This window comes from Sus scrofa, chromosome 6, assembly GCF_000003025.6.
Source record: "Sus scrofa isolate TJ Tabasco breed Duroc chromosome 6, Sscrofa11.1, whole genome shotgun sequence".
Classification (NCBI taxonomy): domain Eukaryota; kingdom Metazoa; phylum Chordata; class Mammalia; order Artiodactyla; family Suidae; genus Sus; species Sus scrofa.
In genome coordinates this window covers 167,828,845-167,844,746 of record NC_010448.4, presented here as the reverse complement: position 1 = coordinate 167,844,746, position 15,902 = coordinate 167,828,845, and the positions used below count along the sequence as shown (strand labels likewise).

General features: G+C 63.0%; 1 protein-coding gene across 5 annotated transcripts in view; it reads left to right on the top strand.

Moving 5' to 3' along the window:
* SZT2 (seizure threshold 2 homolog (mouse)) overlaps positions 1 to 15,902 on the top strand; it is a 49,733-nt gene that overhangs the window by 16,575 nt on the left and 17,256 nt on the right. For all 5 annotated transcript variants that reach the window (XR_002345235.1, XR_002345234.1, XR_002345236.1 and 2 more), the window contains 33 exons: positions 2,925 to 3,135; positions 3,359 to 3,529; positions 3,919 to 4,153; positions 4,337 to 4,466; positions 5,448 to 5,590; positions 5,817 to 5,969; positions 6,064 to 6,178; positions 6,387 to 6,604; positions 6,703 to 6,918; positions 7,295 to 7,373; positions 7,590 to 7,684; positions 7,917 to 8,085; positions 8,287 to 8,401; positions 8,515 to 8,628; positions 8,807 to 8,977; positions 9,135 to 9,181; positions 9,472 to 9,595; positions 9,696 to 9,860; positions 9,947 to 10,151; positions 10,449 to 10,564; positions 10,685 to 10,931; positions 11,701 to 11,842; positions 11,976 to 12,068; positions 12,206 to 12,284; positions 12,386 to 12,679; positions 12,828 to 12,969; positions 13,145 to 13,240; positions 13,326 to 13,389; positions 13,612 to 13,797; positions 14,101 to 14,268; positions 14,355 to 14,442; positions 14,535 to 14,606; positions 14,775 to 14,976. Coding sequence is in view for 2 of the 5 variants with exons in the window: in XM_021096876.1 (XP_020952535.1) it covers positions 2,925 to 3,135; positions 3,359 to 3,529; positions 3,919 to 4,153; positions 4,337 to 4,466; positions 5,448 to 5,590; positions 5,817 to 5,969; positions 6,064 to 6,178; positions 6,387 to 6,604; positions 6,703 to 6,918; positions 7,295 to 7,373; positions 7,590 to 7,684; positions 7,917 to 8,085; positions 8,287 to 8,401; positions 8,515 to 8,628; positions 8,807 to 8,977; positions 9,135 to 9,181; positions 9,472 to 9,595; positions 9,696 to 9,860; positions 9,947 to 10,151; positions 10,449 to 10,564; positions 10,685 to 10,931; positions 11,701 to 11,842; positions 11,976 to 12,068; positions 12,206 to 12,284; positions 12,386 to 12,679; positions 12,828 to 12,969; positions 13,145 to 13,240; positions 13,326 to 13,389; positions 13,612 to 13,797; positions 14,101 to 14,268; positions 14,355 to 14,442; positions 14,535 to 14,606; positions 14,775 to 14,976 (4,865 nt within the window). In the remaining 3 variants the exon portion in view is untranslated. The remainder of the gene's footprint in view (positions 1 to 2,924; positions 3,136 to 3,358; positions 3,530 to 3,918; positions 4,154 to 4,336; positions 4,467 to 5,447; positions 5,591 to 5,816; positions 5,970 to 6,063; positions 6,179 to 6,386; positions 6,605 to 6,702; positions 6,919 to 7,294; positions 7,374 to 7,589; positions 7,685 to 7,916; positions 8,086 to 8,286; positions 8,402 to 8,514; positions 8,629 to 8,806; positions 8,978 to 9,134; positions 9,182 to 9,471; positions 9,596 to 9,695; positions 9,861 to 9,946; positions 10,152 to 10,448; positions 10,565 to 10,684; positions 10,932 to 11,700; positions 11,843 to 11,975; positions 12,069 to 12,205; positions 12,285 to 12,385; positions 12,680 to 12,827; positions 12,970 to 13,144; positions 13,241 to 13,325; positions 13,390 to 13,611; positions 13,798 to 14,100; positions 14,269 to 14,354; positions 14,443 to 14,534; positions 14,607 to 14,774; positions 14,977 to 15,902) is intronic.

Sequence of the window (15,902 nt, the reverse complement as noted above, 5' to 3'; positions counted from 1 at the left end):
TCCAATTCGACCCCTAGCCTGGGAACTTCTGTATGCTCAGGTGTGGCCATAAAAAACAAAAACAAAAAACAAAAAAAAAAAAAAAAAGGAAGGAAGGGAGAGAGGAAAAGTAAAGGCTGTTTCTAAGTTTCTGACTCCAGCGATGACTGAGTGGCCAGCAAAGCAGACAGAGAGGAGCAGTTGGGGTGGAGTGAGGGCAGGACGATGAATCCAGGTGTGTGCGTGCTGTGTTTGAGGTGCCCGCGGGTCAGCAGGATAGCAGTAAGACGTCACCGTTGCAGTTAGGCATGCCTGGCCTGAATCCTGGCTCCGCTTACCGGCCGTGTGACCTAGGGCGCTTCCCTTCCCTTCTGGGGTGGATTCATCTATGAAGGGAGATTATAGTGGTACCTACCCCCCTGGGTGCGGGCATATATTTAAAGCGCTCAGCATGGTGCATGATGACGTATAAATGACGGCTCTTCACGGCAGTTGGATGCGCAGATCTGATACTCAGGAGACAACACTAGTTGAGAGAGAGAGAGTTAGGATTTGATTGAAAAGAGCAGAGATCCTCAGAGAGCCTGGGGCCACCAGTGTTTAAAGGTCTTCGTGGGAAAGGTGCCCAGCAGAGAATGAAGGGAAAGCGTCAGACAAGAACCAGGCGCTTCTGGCGTCGCAGAGGTCAGAGTTTGGGGAAGAAAGTAGCACGTCACGGCGTGAGATCATGTCAAGTGAGAAAGGAAAGGCGCCTCTTGGATTTGCTGCTTAGGAGGCCACGGGGATCTTTTCCAGGCCTTTCCAGCGAAGAGGCGGCAAGGGGGGTGATTGCAGAGGATCCAAGAGCAGAGAGAGAAGGAAGTAGAGACAAGTGCTGACGCGTGGAATTTGGTTGTTCCAGTCGGGTGGGGAGTGGGAGAGAACGGCAGCCGGAGGAAAGTACAGGCTGGAAGGAGGGGGTGTTCTCTTCTGTTTTGTTTGTTTATTTATTTTTTTATTTCGCTTTCTAGGGCTGCTCCCGCAGCATATGGAGGGCCACCAGGCCAGGGGTCCGTCGGCGCTACAGCTGCTGGCCTACGCCACAGCCACAGCCACGCGGGATCTGAGCTGAGTCTGCGACCTACACCACAGCTCATGGCCATGCCGGATCCTCAACCCACGGAGCGAGGCCAGGGATCGAACCCGCAACCTCTTGGTTCCTGGTCGGATTCGTTTCCGCTGCGCCACCGTGGGATGTCCGGTTTTGTCTTTCAAGCTAGAGACTTCAGCAGGGTCCGGAGGAGCCGTGGGGAAGCAGAGTTTGAAAATAAGGGAAAGAAAAGGAAGCCAGATGGCGTAAAGTCCCTAAATTGACAGGAGAGCGTTGGCTCAAGAAACAGATTGAGGAACTCTTGGAGCAGGAGCGGGTCTCTTCTCCTTTGGGACCAGGATGGAAGTGAAGACACAGATAAACTCTCCCGGGGCCGGGGGGCTTTGACGTCTCTCTGAGGTGGCAGGAGGTGATGCTGCCGTAAGGGAGGGGCCGACAGAGCAGCAGGAGGAGGAGGGAGGCCCTGATGACCCGCTGGGTGGGGCGTGGCGGGTTTTGATGTGCAAACCTACGCAACTGCAGTTTTCTCTCTTTGGGATCCACTGGGTTCCCACATGGGATCTGGGTATAGAGCTTGTGATCCTAGTTGGGGTTTTCAGGTGGAAGCAGAAAAAGGAAAGAGGGCTAGGAAGCTGAGAATAACATGGATGAAGCTGCTTTAACACGGGGTTCGGGCTGGCTTGCGAAAGGAGGGCTTGGGGGACGTGGATCGATTCGAAAGGAGCCAAGGTTCAAGGCCTGGGAGCCTTAACGAGGTCAAAGAGCAGCAGCAGGAGAAGGACGGAAGGAACTTTAAAAAGGGTCACAATTGTGTGTAATCGGGGACGTGGCAGTTGAAATTGCCAAGAGGAAGTGGTTCCATCCTGGTGAAGCCAAGGGCCAATGCGCAGCCAGCAGGTAAGTGTGTGGATGAAATTCCTGGAGATGAGGGTTCGGGAGTCTAGGGGCCAGGGTATTAAGTCTACCATCTAGCGTATATCTGCACAGCTTCTGTAAAGGGCTAGCTGGTAAATATTTTGAGCTTTATGGGCCATGTGGTTGTCACAGCTACCCTGCTGCACTCGTGTAGCGTGGAAACAGACACAGACAATACAAAACTGAATGGAGGTGGTTGTGTTCCAGTAAAACCTCATTTACAAAAACAGGTGAGGAGTTCCTGTCATGGCTCAGTGGTAATGAACCCGACTGGTATCCACGAGGTTCGATCCCTGGCCTCGCTTAGTGGGTTAAGGATCCCGCATTGCATGAGCTGTGGTGTAGGTCGCAGATGTGGCTCAGATCTGACGTTGCTTTGGCTGTGGCGTAGGCCAGCAGCTACAGCTCCTATTTAACCCCTCACCTGGGAACCTCCATATGCTGCCAGTGCAGCCCCCAAAAGACAAGAATTAGGTGATAGGCTAGAGTTGGGCACAGGTAGTTTGCCAGTCTCTGGATAAGCAGCATTGGCATCACCAGGGAGCCTGTTAGAAACGCAAAATCCCAGGCCACACCCCAGATCTGCGGGTTATAATAAAATCCCCAGGTGTTTTGTCTGCACCCTAAAGTTCGAGGAGCACTTTGGTTAAACACTGCAGTCTCAAGATGATGACAAGAATCCAGGGAACCAGTGGCCAAAATCTTGAGTGAACGGGGGCAGGCTGGCATTGACGTGGAACAGGAAGGGTGTGCTGGGCTTCAGACCGAAGAAGGACTCAGGGCAGGAAAGCCGCCCAGCCGTGGCCTGTGTTGGGAGGACGCTGGCCCACTTCCCACTGTGCGCCGGGCATGGCAGCAGCCGCGCAGCCCTGTCTTTTGTTGTACGTGCTTCTCTGGTGGCTCCTTTGGAGCTGGGTCTCTAAGCGCTCCCTTTCTTCAGGTGGGAGGAGTTTACTCTTACGACTGCAGTTTTGGCCACGTGCCCAATGTGGAATTGATGAAATTCATCGCAATGGCAACCTTTGGCTCCTACCTGTCCACTTGTCCTGAGCCCGAGCCCGGCAACCTGGGTCTGACTGTTTACCACCGGGCCTTTCTCCTCTACTCCTTCCTGCGCAGTGGGGAAGCCCTGAACCCTGAATATTACTGCGGTGAGGGGCGGCCTGGGGGAGGTGGGGGAGTGCAGCCGGGCCCAGAGATGATGCGGGACTCCACCTGGGGCTGGGGTCCCAGGGGACGGAGAGTCTAACCGGGGCTGTGGGCTCGGGCGCTGTTCCTTCCCGTGATTGATTCAGCCTGCCCCCCCACCGCATCCCCACCCCCATCAGCTAACCGACAGGCGCTTCCCCTCCCCCGTCCTCACTGCTCCTCTAGGCTCTCAGCACCGCCTGTTTAACGAGCACCTGGTCTCCGCGAGCAGCAACCCCGCCCTGGCCCTGCGCCGCAAGAAGCACACTGAGAAGGAGGTGGCGGCTGACTTGGTCAGCACCGTGTCGGTGCGGCTTCGAGAGGGCTACAGCGTCCGAGAGGTCGCGCTGACCAAAGGTGGGGGTCGCTGGCCCTGTTGTATCCCCTGAGTCTGAGCAGAGCGGAAGACACTCCTGCCCCGTGCATGAAAGCGTGTCACAGTGACAGATGCTGCTGCCATCTGACACAAGTGGGTTCTGAGCTGCCCTCAGGGCTCAGGTCTCTTAGCATTCAGCTTCCCGAGTCCGTCTCCCTGTGCCCAGGATGAGTCAGCTGAGGGGTTGTGGTCCCGAACTTGGCTTTGCATTCGGATCCCCCTGCACACTTCAGAGTGTGTCAGTTGGCAGACTCTGGGCATGAACCCTGTGGAACCATGCTGGGAACCTTTGGCCGGGCTAGAGTTCCCTGAGGCTGATGCAGCTTGGGGCAGGCCTCAGCCCCTAACCAGCCCCCTGCTTTCCCCGAAGGAGGGTCCCAGCTGGAGGTGAAGCTGGTGCTGCTGTGGAAACACAACATGCGCATCGAGTACGTGGCTGTGGCGCCCTGGCCCCTGGAACCCGAGGGCCCTCGCGTCACCCGCGTGGAAGTGACTATGGAAGGCGGCTATGACATCCTGCATGACGTGTCCTGTGCCCTGAGGCAACCCATCCGCTCGCTGTATCGGACCCACGTGATCCGGCGGTTCTGGAACACACTGCAGAGGTGAGTGAGGGCGCCGCTCGGTGAGGGGAGCCCCGTCTCGTGTGCAGAGGGACCACGTGCAGTGCAGGCCGGGCAGAGTCACCCTGAGCACCAGGCTTATGTCCGGGTCCCATGCGCCCCCGGGGCTCCCCTCCGCTGCGCCCACCCGTGTGTGGCATGGCTCAGGGCTGGCCTTTGCTGCAGCATTAACCAGACGGACCAGATGCTCGCCCACCTGCAGTCCTTCTCCTCGGTCCCGGAGCACTTCACGCTCCCCGACAGCACCAAGAGCGGCGTGCCTCTCTTCTACATCCCGCCCGGCTCCACCACCCCGGTGAGCGGCTCTGACGCGCCTTCTCTGCACCTTGTGCCCCCTGGAGTTGGAGTGGCACCACGTCCGGAGCCCAGAACCACAGGGCTTCTGAGGGGATTCCTTTTCCTCCCTCTTCACTCTGAGGCCCCAAGCTAGGACCCTGAGCTTTAGCCTTGGAAGCCCCTCGCACCTCTGCACCCCGGCAGCGAGAGGCTCCTCAGCAGGCCGCGGGTGTCAGAGGTGAAGACGTGCAGAGCATCAGGTGGTGTCTCCCAGCCAACCGTGAGCCCCCGGCCTGCTCTCCGCATGGCACACCATGAGCCATTTCCCACCACTGCCCACCGCCGAGGACTGGGCACCTCCCGGAGACCCTGGCTCCCTTTGTCCCGTGCCTTTTCCACGCCCAGCCCCAGCAGGCGCTTCTGCGAGCGTACAATGTTCTCGTCCTGAGGTCCCGCCGTCACCCAGTAGCTTTCCTCCTAAGTCAGTGCTGGACGCCGGGCAAGTTCCATCCTTTGCCTGGATTCAGCTTTAAAGGGCCACCCAGCCTGTCCCTGGGCTCATTCATTCTCCCTAGGCTTCATTTCGGAGGCAGTTTTTGCCTCCGTCCCAGGCTGGACCGTGGGTTTCTTTAGCCTTATACCACTGCCATCTCTAACCCCCGAACCCTGTGGTTCTCTTGCTGTTCGGGGGTTATTTATTTATTTATTTTCTTTTTTAGGGCCGCACCCGCAGCGTATGGACGTTCCCAGGCTAGGGGTCTAATCGGAGCTAAGCCACCGGCCTACACCTCAGCCACAGCCACGCCAGATCCAAGCCGTGTCTGCGACCTACACCATAGCTCACGGCAACACTGGACCCTGAACCCGCTGAGCGAGGCCAGGGATAGAACCCGCAACCCCATGGCTCCTAGTCAGATTCCTTTCCGCTGCGCCACAGCAGGAAGTCCCGTTCGGGGGTTATTCACGAATACACCCATAGGGCCATCCTTCCTGTCCCCAGGTGCTGAGCCTTCAGCACAGTGGTTCCGACTCCTCCCACGCCCAGTTTGCGGCCTACTGGAAGCCAGTGCTCTCCATGGATGCCAACTCATGGCAGCGCTGGCTGCACATGCATCGCCTGGTGCTAATCCTGGAGCACGACACGTGGGTTTTCTCCTCGGGCCGTCGTCGGGGTGGAGGAGCGCGAGTGAGGGGGAGGAGGCGGCGACGCCCCGAGCGACCTGGGGCCGGACAAACTCCGACCCTTTCCTCCCGCTCATCAGCCCCCACGTCCTCGGGCGGGTTCTTGAAGGGGGAGGCGGCCTCTGTTCTTCGCCCCCGTGGCGGGGCCTGGCGGGGAGGGCTGGCTCAGGGCGCGCCCTCTTCCCAGGCCGACCCCCAAGCACCTGCACACCCCGGGCAGCAACGGCCGCTACAGCACGGTCCAGTGCAGGATCTCGCACTCCTCGCTGACCTCCCTGCTCCGCGACTGGAGCAGCTTCGTGCTCGTCGAGGGCTACTCCTATGTGAAGCTGCTGTCCAGGTGGGCAGGTGCTGTCCCCTCGTCCCAGACCCGCCCTCCTCCTCCTCCCGTCGGCGCCCAGCCAGGGCTGCGCCTGACGCCGGTCTCTCCCCAGGGGCCCAGAGCAGCCCCCCTCCTCCTTCTACATGATCCGCATCATTTCCAAGGCCCCCTGCATGGTGCTCCGCCTGGGCTTCCCCATCGGCACGCCCGCACAGGCTCGGCACAAGGTGAGCCGGCCCCGACGCGCTCCCAGGCCACGCAGCCTTGGGGCGCCCACTGGCTCCTTCCCCGCAGACCCCCAGGGGCTGGGGCCCGTAGAGAGGAGCCTCTAGATCAAGCGAGGCTCGGGGTGGAAGGCCCTCTCCTTGTCCATGGGCCCATTGTCCACCTCGTGGGAGGCGGGAGCAGGAGAGTCTGGTGCGATTTTCCCCTCAGATCGTCTCAGACTTGCAGGAGGAAATCCTGCGCCTGCGTTTCCCCCACCGGGTACAAAGCAAGGAGCCGACGCCCAAGGTGAAACGGAAAGGGCTGGGGGGCGCCGGCGGGGGCAGCTCTCCCTCCAAGTCGCCCCCCATGCTGGGGCCACAGCAGGCCCTGTCTGACCGGCCCTGCCTTGTGGTCGTGCATAAGCCCCTGGACAAGCTGCTCATCAGGTTGGTAGAGAGGGTGGGAGGGGGCCAGGAGCGCATGGGGGGCTGTGGCTGCGCTGGGTAGGAGTAGAGACCGACTGGGAACCACCCCCGTTGCCCAGGTATGAGAAGCTGCCCCTGGACTACCGGGCGCCCTTCTTGCTGACCTTGGAGCCACCAGGGCCGCTGCCCTTGGTGTCGGGCCGCTCAGCCTCTTCTAGCCTAGCGTCGCTGTCCCGCTACCTCTACCATCAGCGCTGGCTCTGGAGCGTCCCCCCGGGCCTGGCCCCCGCCCTGCCGCTCAGCGCCATCGCCCAGCTCCTCTCCATCCTCACCGAGTACGTGGCCAGCACCAGCCTGCAAGGCTGCTTGGGGCAGGCGGGAGCAGGTGCAGACTTTGGGTTTGGAAGCTGGCAGAAGGCCTGAGCCAGACACCGCCCTCTCTAGGCCCCCGTCTCCACTGCACTGTGATGCGGAGGGCCCAGGACAGAGCGGCGCGAGCCGCTGCCCTCCCCCGCTCGATTTATCTTGACCGCGGGTCCTACTGGCCCCGCCACACCCGAGGGACCGGTGGTCTGAGCAGGGCCACCCACAGACAGGTGTGCCCAGGGGGCTGCCAGAAGGTCTGTGAGTGGTGCAGGGGGCAGGGGCCGTCCTCTGAGGGCCGCTCCCCCACCTCACCCTGTCCCCTCCGCCACTCTCGTGGGCCCTCAGAGTCCGACTCTCCGAAGGGTTCCACTTCGCCTGCAGCGGGGAGGGAATCGTCAACATGGTCCTGGAGCTGCCGATCCAGGTACGTGCCATCCCTCGTGACACCTGCCGCCCAGATCCGTCGTCAGGGCTGAGCCGGGCTGGGACCCCTGGAAAGGTGGCCTCGCAGGGGTCCTGCGGTCCGAGGCCCGTCCCAGGGCAGCGTGGTGTGAGCAGACTGACGTTTTGAGAGGCAGCGCTGGGCTGGGCCAGATCTCTGCCTGGGCTGGGTGTGCCCAAGCCCTCCATTCTGTGGCAGAACGAGCCCCCGGGGCAGGCCGCGGCGGCAGAGAGGCACACGTGCGTGGTCCAGTACATCCTCTTCCCCCCACACGCGACCTCCACCAAGGACAGGTGAGGCCCCGCCCTCCCAGCCGCCTCGCTCCCGCTCCCTCCCCTCCGTCCGCCCCGAGAGCCAGGCCGGAGAGGCTGCCTTAGAGGCCTTTTCCCCGCAGACGTGGAAAGCCCCCGTGAGAATCACGCGTCCTGGGTGCCCTGGCCTCCCGGCCTCCGCGGGCCAACCCCCGACCTTGTGGGGCCGGGTGGGCTCTCCTCCGCCCCGGGCTCAGAGCCCTTCCTCCTTTAGCTTCTCAACAGACGATGACAATGACGTGGAGGTGGAGGCCCTGGAGGGAGACTCAGAGCTCAACCTGGTGACCGAGGTGTGGGTGGAGCCCCAGTACGGAAGGGTGGGACCCGGCCCGGAGAGCTGGAGGCACCTCCGGGACTTGACCTACTCCGAGATCCCTGGCGCCGTGAGTGGCCTCAGAAGTACCCCACCCCTTCTTACCAGGCCGGGGGGCAGCCCCTGGGGCGTGGCTCAGCCTGCGGGCTTCCCGGCCCCTCTGCGTCTCTGTGTTCTGAACGTCTGTGACTGCGGGCTTCTTCAGAGCGGGAGGCCGGGGTCCTCTGGGCCGAGGGGAGCTGACCCCTGCCCTCTGCTCTTCGTCCCCCAGCTCCACCCTCGGGACGTTGCCTGCATAGGCTCCATGCTGAGCTTTGAGTACCTGATACAGCTGTGCCAGAGCAAGGAGTGGAGTCCCCTGCCCCCGGAGCCCAGGGTCTCTGATGGTCAGTGGCGAAGGGGCCCTGGGGAGGAGCAGGAGACTGGGAGGGAGGAGGCGGCAGCCACGGGCAGGGATCCCGGGCCTCAGGGCGCTGCGGTCCTCCTTCCCCGCCGCCAGGGCTGGACCCGGGTGGAGACAGCTGTGTCCACGAGACCCCCTTCCGCTTTGACCTCGTGGGCCTGCTGCCTCAGTGCCAGCAGCTGCAGATGTTCTTCCTCCTGCTCGCCAGAGGTGGGTGAACTCCGCGCCTAGCGGGCCGCCAGCCGGGACTATTAGAGCACCGAGAGCGTGTGTCCACGGGCGAGCGCAAGAGCAGCGGGGGCAGGAGGCGGCTCGGAGGCTGCGGGAGGGGCCGGGCTGGCCGGGCAGCAGGCGGCTCTTGGTGCTGAGTGGAGCGTGTGTCGGGCAGAGCCGGAGGGCGTCCCTGTCGCCGAGGGGCCCTGTCCCGCCAACGACCTGGTGCTGTGCCTGCTGCACAGCTGCCTGGGGCAGGAGCTGAGTGACCGGGAGATCCCGCTGTCCGCCGCCGACCAGGCTGCCTTCCTGCGCGAGGTGCTGCGGCGGACGTGTTACAGTCCAGGTGAGCCCCCCTTCCCGGTGCCAGCCTCCAGCCCGGCCGCCTTCCCTCACTCCCAAGGCGGCTTTCGTCTGGGCTTTTGGCCTCCCCTTCTCTCCACCTCCGAGCCCTGCCTCTCTTGCCGGCCCAGCTGTCTCCCACCCCTTCTACCCCACTGTAGGTGCAGAGGGGCTACCAGTGGAGGACGGCGGGACCCTGAAGGGTCAGGTGAGCAGCAGGGCCCAGGCGCCTGGAGATCCAGCTCTTCCTGCCCCGGTCGGCGCTAGTGCCTCCTCCCCTTGAGGCCTTTGTCACCGTGACCTCCTGCGGTCCCGGCACAGTCACACCCCAGCCGCCATCCCTGGGGATACGAAGTGCCTCCTGCCCCTGACAGGAGGCCACCGCTCCTTGGTCCCTGCTCGCGCAAGCCACCCGCAGGAGGGACCCTCGGGCGGAGGAAGGGGGCGGGCGTTGGGCGGTCCCTTACAGACAGCTCTGCTCGCGTCTCTCTCTTACAGAGGCCAGGCCCTCTCGAAAGTCTGAGGCCGGCCAGCTCTGCCCAGCCCCCTCAGTGGCGCTGCTACGCAAGGCTCGTGAACCCCCAGCACGTGTTTCTGACGTTTCTCCCCGCCACCTTCCCAGGTACCAACCACCGGCCTCTCTCTTTAAGCCCCTCAGACGCAGGTGAGGGGCTCAGTCCACGGCCCGCCGGGCAGCTGATTTCGGCCCCTTTTCCCTCTAGATGTCCAGCATCTGGCTGCCTATGGCCTGGAGGGGCCGTCTCAAGAGGAGACAAGGCCCAAGTTCGGGGACGGGCACGGGGCCTCCACCCTGAGAGGTCTGGGAGGAGCTGGGGCCAAGGCTGCAGAGCCCCAGGTCCCCATCCTCAGTGTCACCCCGGCTGGCGGTAAGGCTGCTGACTCTGGGGTCAGTTAAGCAGCAGCGGAAACGGGAGCAGAGGGCTCGAGGCCACGTGCTCCTTCTTGCCCACAGACAGTGCCCAGCATCCAGGAGAGCTGAGCCCGCCCTTCCGTCGCGACGTCCAGGCTTGCACTGGGCGTCAGGCTTCACAGACAGAGGCCGCCGATGGGCCCCGGCCCCGGTGTCCTGTCTACATCTACAGCTGTGCTCTGGAAGCGCTGAGGGAGCAGCTGGTTGGCGTGCAGCCCCCTCAGGCGCCCCGAGACCTCGTCTTCCGGTGAGCGCCCCCTGTGGTGACCTGTGCCAGCCGTGGCCCCCAACCACGGCCCCCAACCGCGGCCCTGGTACACACTCAGGGGACAGACCAGCTGATGGTCAGTGGCCAGGGCTCAGCTCCTTTGCCATGTCCTCCCGGCTCCTGGCTGGGCTTCCTTCAGCGCATCAGTGGAACTCACTGGGCCGTGAATACACTTGGAGGGGAGCGAGGGGCCATCCACTGGGAAGCGGGGGGACGGCGAGTCCAAGACCTCCCTGAGGGGGGCTGGCTGAGCTGTCTCCTTCCTCCCATTCCCAGGACGCAGTTCCTCGACCAGCCCTCCCCCGCCTCAGCCTGGATGGAGCCCAGGCACAAGGAGGCGGCCAACCATTGTGCCTTGCTGCAGGAGCACGCGCAGCGATGCTACGTCCGCGGTGAGCAGCCGTGCGGGAGCAGGTGGCCGGGGAGGAGCGGGGCTTTGCGGGATTACGGGGATGGAGCCTGGCAAGGCCCTTCCAGGGCATGACCCTCGTGGCCCCGTCCGTCCCCACCAGGGCTGTTCCGGAGCCTGCAGCAGGCCCAGAGCGTGACCTCCCAGGACCTGCTAATAGCCGTGGATGCCTGTGAGGAGCTGCTGCAGGAAGTAGACATCACCCCCTTCCTGCTCGCGCTGTGCGGCCACACTCGGGGTTTGCCTCATGCACCCCCAAGCCCTGGTCCTCTCAGCCCCGGGCTCTTCAGCAGCAGCGTCGAGGAGGGCCCCGAGCCTCGGGAGCGAGCCGTCCTGGCTTCCGAGTCCAGGTTGGGATGGGCCTTGAATGAGTGTAAGGGGCACACAGACCAAGTCCTTGTAAGCTGGGGCCTTCCAAGCCAGGGCAGTGGCTGGGCACAGCGGGACCCAGCACCCCGGAGGCGCTCGTGCTTTGTCGCCAGCCTCCCGCCTTCCGCCCAGGCGTCTCTCCCGTTTGGCACTGGTGGCAGCCTCCCTCCCTGGCTCCCCCAGCTCTCCTGTTCTGGTGTGGCGTGTTGAGCAGGACTGGGCAGGGCGTTGCCAGTGGCCTCAGTGAAAGTAGAGCCGTGTTCTGAGGGCATTCATGGAAAAATAGCAATGATTCCCCCAAACTTACCTGACTTTCACGGAGGCCGAAACTCTCGAAGGGAGGGAGAGAGACAGGCCGGCAGAGTGGAGGGCCGAGGACACGGAGGAAGTCCAGCCCGCTTCTGTCTCGAGGGCTCGATCCCCCGCCGCTCGTGCCCGCTAGACGGCTGCATTTTCTTCCCACCAAACCTTGCTTCCCTGCTTGGGCTCCTCCGTCACGGTGAATGAACGCTCCCTCTCCCCGGGGCCCAGCCATCCTGACTCAGTCCTCTGAGAACCACTCCAATGGGGCGCTTAGAGCCCAAACGGGGTGTGGGGGGGCAGGGGTAGTTCTTCCTGCCCCCGTTGTGTGCTGAGCTCCCCTCCTGGAGGCAGAGACAGGCGTGTGCTGCCCCCAGCTGGGAAGCAGGCTCTTCTAGGCCTTGATGGTTCCTCACCCTTCTCCGCCCCCGCCCCACCCCGACCACCCAGCATAGAGACCGAGGACCTGAGCGAGCCTGAGTTTCAGAGCAGCCGAGTCCCCGGCCATCCAGACCCCGGCCTGGAGATCTCTCTGACAGACGTCTGTCAGCTCAGGGGGGAGGCACACGATGCCCTTCACAGCCTCATCCAGGTGCGAAGCTTGGGGAGGGTGAGGGGGCAGCGGGCTCTCCGGGGTGGGGGGGGTGCGGGTGTCTGTTCTAGGGTGGCGGGGCCGTGTGCTGCCCAGCAGTGGCGGACACAGCCTCTTTCCAACGCCCAAACAGGAGAAGTTCCTGGAGATCAGTGGTCTCCACTTCCGCACAGTGCCCTCCAACCCCCACTACTTCTTCTATTGCCCCCCGTCCAGCAGGCGCGAGGTGAGTGGCTCTCTCCCTTCCCCCCCTCCCGCCCTCGACCTGCAGCCCCAGAGGCCCGCCCGGCCTGCCCAGATCCTCCTGACTCCTGGTTCCCTGAGGCGCCGCCCTGGGCCCAGCTGTCTCTTTCTTTGGCCCAGGACGAGGGCCCCCGGGACACAGTAGACAGAAAAGTCAGCGACCTGGAGTTTTCAGAGGCTGAGCTCATGGGAGAAGAAGGTGTGTAGGCCAGGGCTAGAGGTGGGAAGACTGCTTCCAGCCAGGGTTTGGGGGCCCCCGCCGCCAGCCTCTCCCGTTGACCACACCACATGCACCTCTAGGAGACACATCTGCCTGCTGTGTGGTCACTGAGAGTGACCCGGAGCTGGAGGTGGAATACCGCGAGAGCCGGGAAGCAGACCTGGGGCCTGCCGGGCTGGACTCCGCCTCTCTGTCGGACGCAGACACCGTGAACCCCGACGAGGACTCCTTCAGTGTCCTGGGGGGCGACTCACCCACCGGGCCCGAGAGCCTCGCTCATGACCTGCCACCCCTCTTCCTGCACCTCACGTGCTCCGTGCGGCTGCGCGGGCAGCACAGCTCAGTCCCCGTGAGCAGCCTGCCCACCTGCCTGGGTGAGTGTGGGGTACCTCGGGAAGGCCCTAGGTCCTGGCCAGTCTGGGGCTGGAGGGAGCCTGCGAGTATAACTCTTGTGCACTGGAGACTTGGAATCTGCGCTCGTCCCGGGGCGCCCGGCAACCCCTGACGGTCCCCCTCCCCCAGGCCAGGTGCTTTCTAGTCTGGAGGGTCCCCTCGTCGGAGGCCGAGTTCCCCTGAGGGACCTCAGTGTCACTCTGGATGTCTTCGTGCTGACCTTGCCCCTGGAAGTGGAGCTGCCGCCGACCTCAGACCCTCAGCACCACCGGTGTGGCAGCAAGTTTGGTGGGGGGTCTGGGGCTTCGTTGGGGCAGGGGGACTATGAAGGGGTCTAAGGGCACCTGGGGACTAAGGGCACCAGAAGGATTCTGAGACAGGAGTGCTGAGAAGGCCCCGGGAGGATGACAGCTGCTGACCTCTGACCTCGCGCCCACCCTGTGCAGGTCGACGTCTGAGAGCAGCGCTTCCTTCCCGCGATCTCCGGGGCAGCCGTCGGATGATGGCCTGGGGCCTCCACTGCCACCTCCAGGAGAAGACAGGTGCTGCCTTCTCTCCCTCGGAGTGCCTTGCTCCCCGTCTGCTGTGTTTTCTGGAAACCAGTCTCTCGGCTTTTCTTCCACGTAGGCACCCGGGACTGTCTAACTTGGCCGGGCCGCACAGGTTGGCTATTGAGACCACCGTGAGTGAGGTGAGGGCCTTCCCTCCGCCAGCCTAAGTCACAGCCCCCAGCTCTGAGGCCCTTTCCTTCAGACGGTGGGCTGGGCACTGCCTGTACCCTGGGCCCCAGCTGAGGCCCCGCTCGGTCTCTGAGGCAGGGCAGCTTCTGGGATCTTCTAGTCTAGGAATGAGGGATGCCCAGTCAGCGTGGGAGGCGTCCTTGGCCACTTCCCGGACTGCTCTCTGACGGTAGATCCGCTGGCTGCTGGAAGACGAGATGGTGGGGGCGCTGCGGAGAGGGGGCATCCCCCAGAGCCCTGCCCTGCACCGCGCAGCCGCCCACATCCACGGCTCCCCCGGACGCCCCACCTGCCTACGCCAGACGCTGCCGCTGAGTTTTGTGTTTGGGCCCGAGCGTTCGCTAACACAGTTCAAGGAGGTATGCTACCCTCCGAACACTCCCTGGTGGCCCAGGGGCCCATCCTCGCTGGAATCCACTTGCAGAACTGGCAGGCCCTCTCTTAAGGCCACCTCCTCCCCACACCGTCTGTCCCCCACTCTGTGCCTGGAAGCCCCACTCAGTGGGAAGAGACCCAGCGCCTCCTTGCCCCGGAGCTGTTGCACCTTTTTGGGGATGCTCGTGTCTGCCTCACCAGGTGGGAGGGTCTCTTGAGGATGTGCGGGCTGCCACGGACGGGGGGGCTGCTCCGCCTCAACTCTGCCCTTGGCTCCTGCCCCCCAGGAGTTCCGCCGCCTCCACCTCCCTGGTCACGTTCTTCTCGAGGACCCTGACAGCGGCTTCTTCTTTGTGGCAGCTGGCCAGCAGCCAGGCGGGTCCCACGGGGGGCCCCCTTCGGCAGCCTGGGCTTGGCACAGCCCTGAGGACAGGGCGGAAGGCGTCGAAGGGGAGGTGAGTCTCTTCTGGGCTGACCATGGCATGGAGCGAGTGGTGGTGGCCGTGGAGCCTATACTCCATCCTGACCTCCTGCCCCTCAGGCCCTGGCAGCCAGCCCCCAAGTCCCTGGCTCCCCAGAGGATTCCGAGGGCCCCCTGCTCATCAGTCTGCCCAGCCCGTCTCAGGGAGGTAAGAGAGGACCTGCCCCTCCCTGGCCCTGCCTCTGGGTCCAGAGGGCGTCCTAGGCAGGACTGAAAGAGGTATGTCCTTTCGCTTCCCAGGGAGCCAGCCTGGGCCCAGCCAGGGACTCAGCCTCATGTCCAGTCAGGGCAGTGTGGATTCGGACCACCTAGGTAAGCTGGGGGCGGGGGGGCGTGGAGGACTGAGCTGATGGGAAGGGGACTCGGGGCTGCACAGCGCAGGTCTGGGCGGGGCCATGGGAAGGGACTAAGCTGCAGGGGCCGCCAAGCTGGCGCACTTGGGGGCGCAGATGAGGCTGAACTTGAGCACATTTGACACAGGTTATGATGGTGGCAGCAGCGGCTCAGACAGTGAGGGTCCCAGTGAGACCCTGGGGGAGAAGGCCCCCTTCACGCTGAGGACCCCCCCTGGGCTGGCGCCTCCACAGCCTTCGCTCACGGGCCTCCCTGGGCCCTGCCTGCCTGACTTCTGGCTCATCGTCCGGGTGCTGCAGGACCGCGTGGAAGTGTATGCGCACGCGCGGTAAGGAGAAGCCCGGCCCTGCACCCTGACCCTGACAGTAGCTTCCTCTCCCTGGTCCCACAGCTCCCCCTCCGTGTCGTCGGAAGGCTAGACTTGGGACCGAGGGTTTGGGTGGTGGTCTGACGGTATTCTACGGTTGGGGGGGCTCCTGACCACTTCCCCAGTAGCAAAGCCCATCACTCCCCTCTCCTGACGGAGTCAAAGAGTGGACGAGGATTTGGGCTTCTGGCCGAGCACTAAAACATCTGTAGATCGGAGCAGCTTCAGGAGCTGCTGCGGAGTGAAAATAAAGAGTATCGAATGAGGACTTACTGTCGTCAGGCACTGTTCTAAGTGTGTCACGTGGATCAACTTACTTAATCTGTGACAGCCCTGCGAAGCGTTATCCTTGGGTCTGAGTGAAGAAGCTCCAGCGTAGATAAGTTCAATACTTGCCCAAGGTCCCAGTTTGCAAGTGGCAGCACCAGGACTCATACCTAGGCATCTGGTTCAATACTGCTCTCATCACAGGACTGGGGGGCTGGAGAGCAGGGGGGCACTACCATTCTGAGAAAGAAGATGTGAGGATATGGAGTTCCCGTCGTGGCGCAGGGGAAACGAATCTGACTAGGTACCATGAGGTTGTAGGTTCAATCCCTGGCCCCACTCAGCAGATTAAGGATCTGGCGTTGCCACGAGCTGTGGTGTAGGCCGCAGACGCAGCTCAGAGCTGGTGTTGCTGTGGCTGTGGTGTAGGCCAGCAGCTGCAGCTCCAATTGGACCCCCTAGCCTGGGAACGTCCATATGCTGTGGGTGTGGCCCTAAAAAGCAAAAAAAAAAAAAAAAAAAAAAAAAAGATGTGAGGATAAAAAAGATGCAAGCTGCACGACGGAAGCCTCAGTGCGGGACCCACATGGACGCTGTAAGGCGAGCGTGGAGCCAGGCTT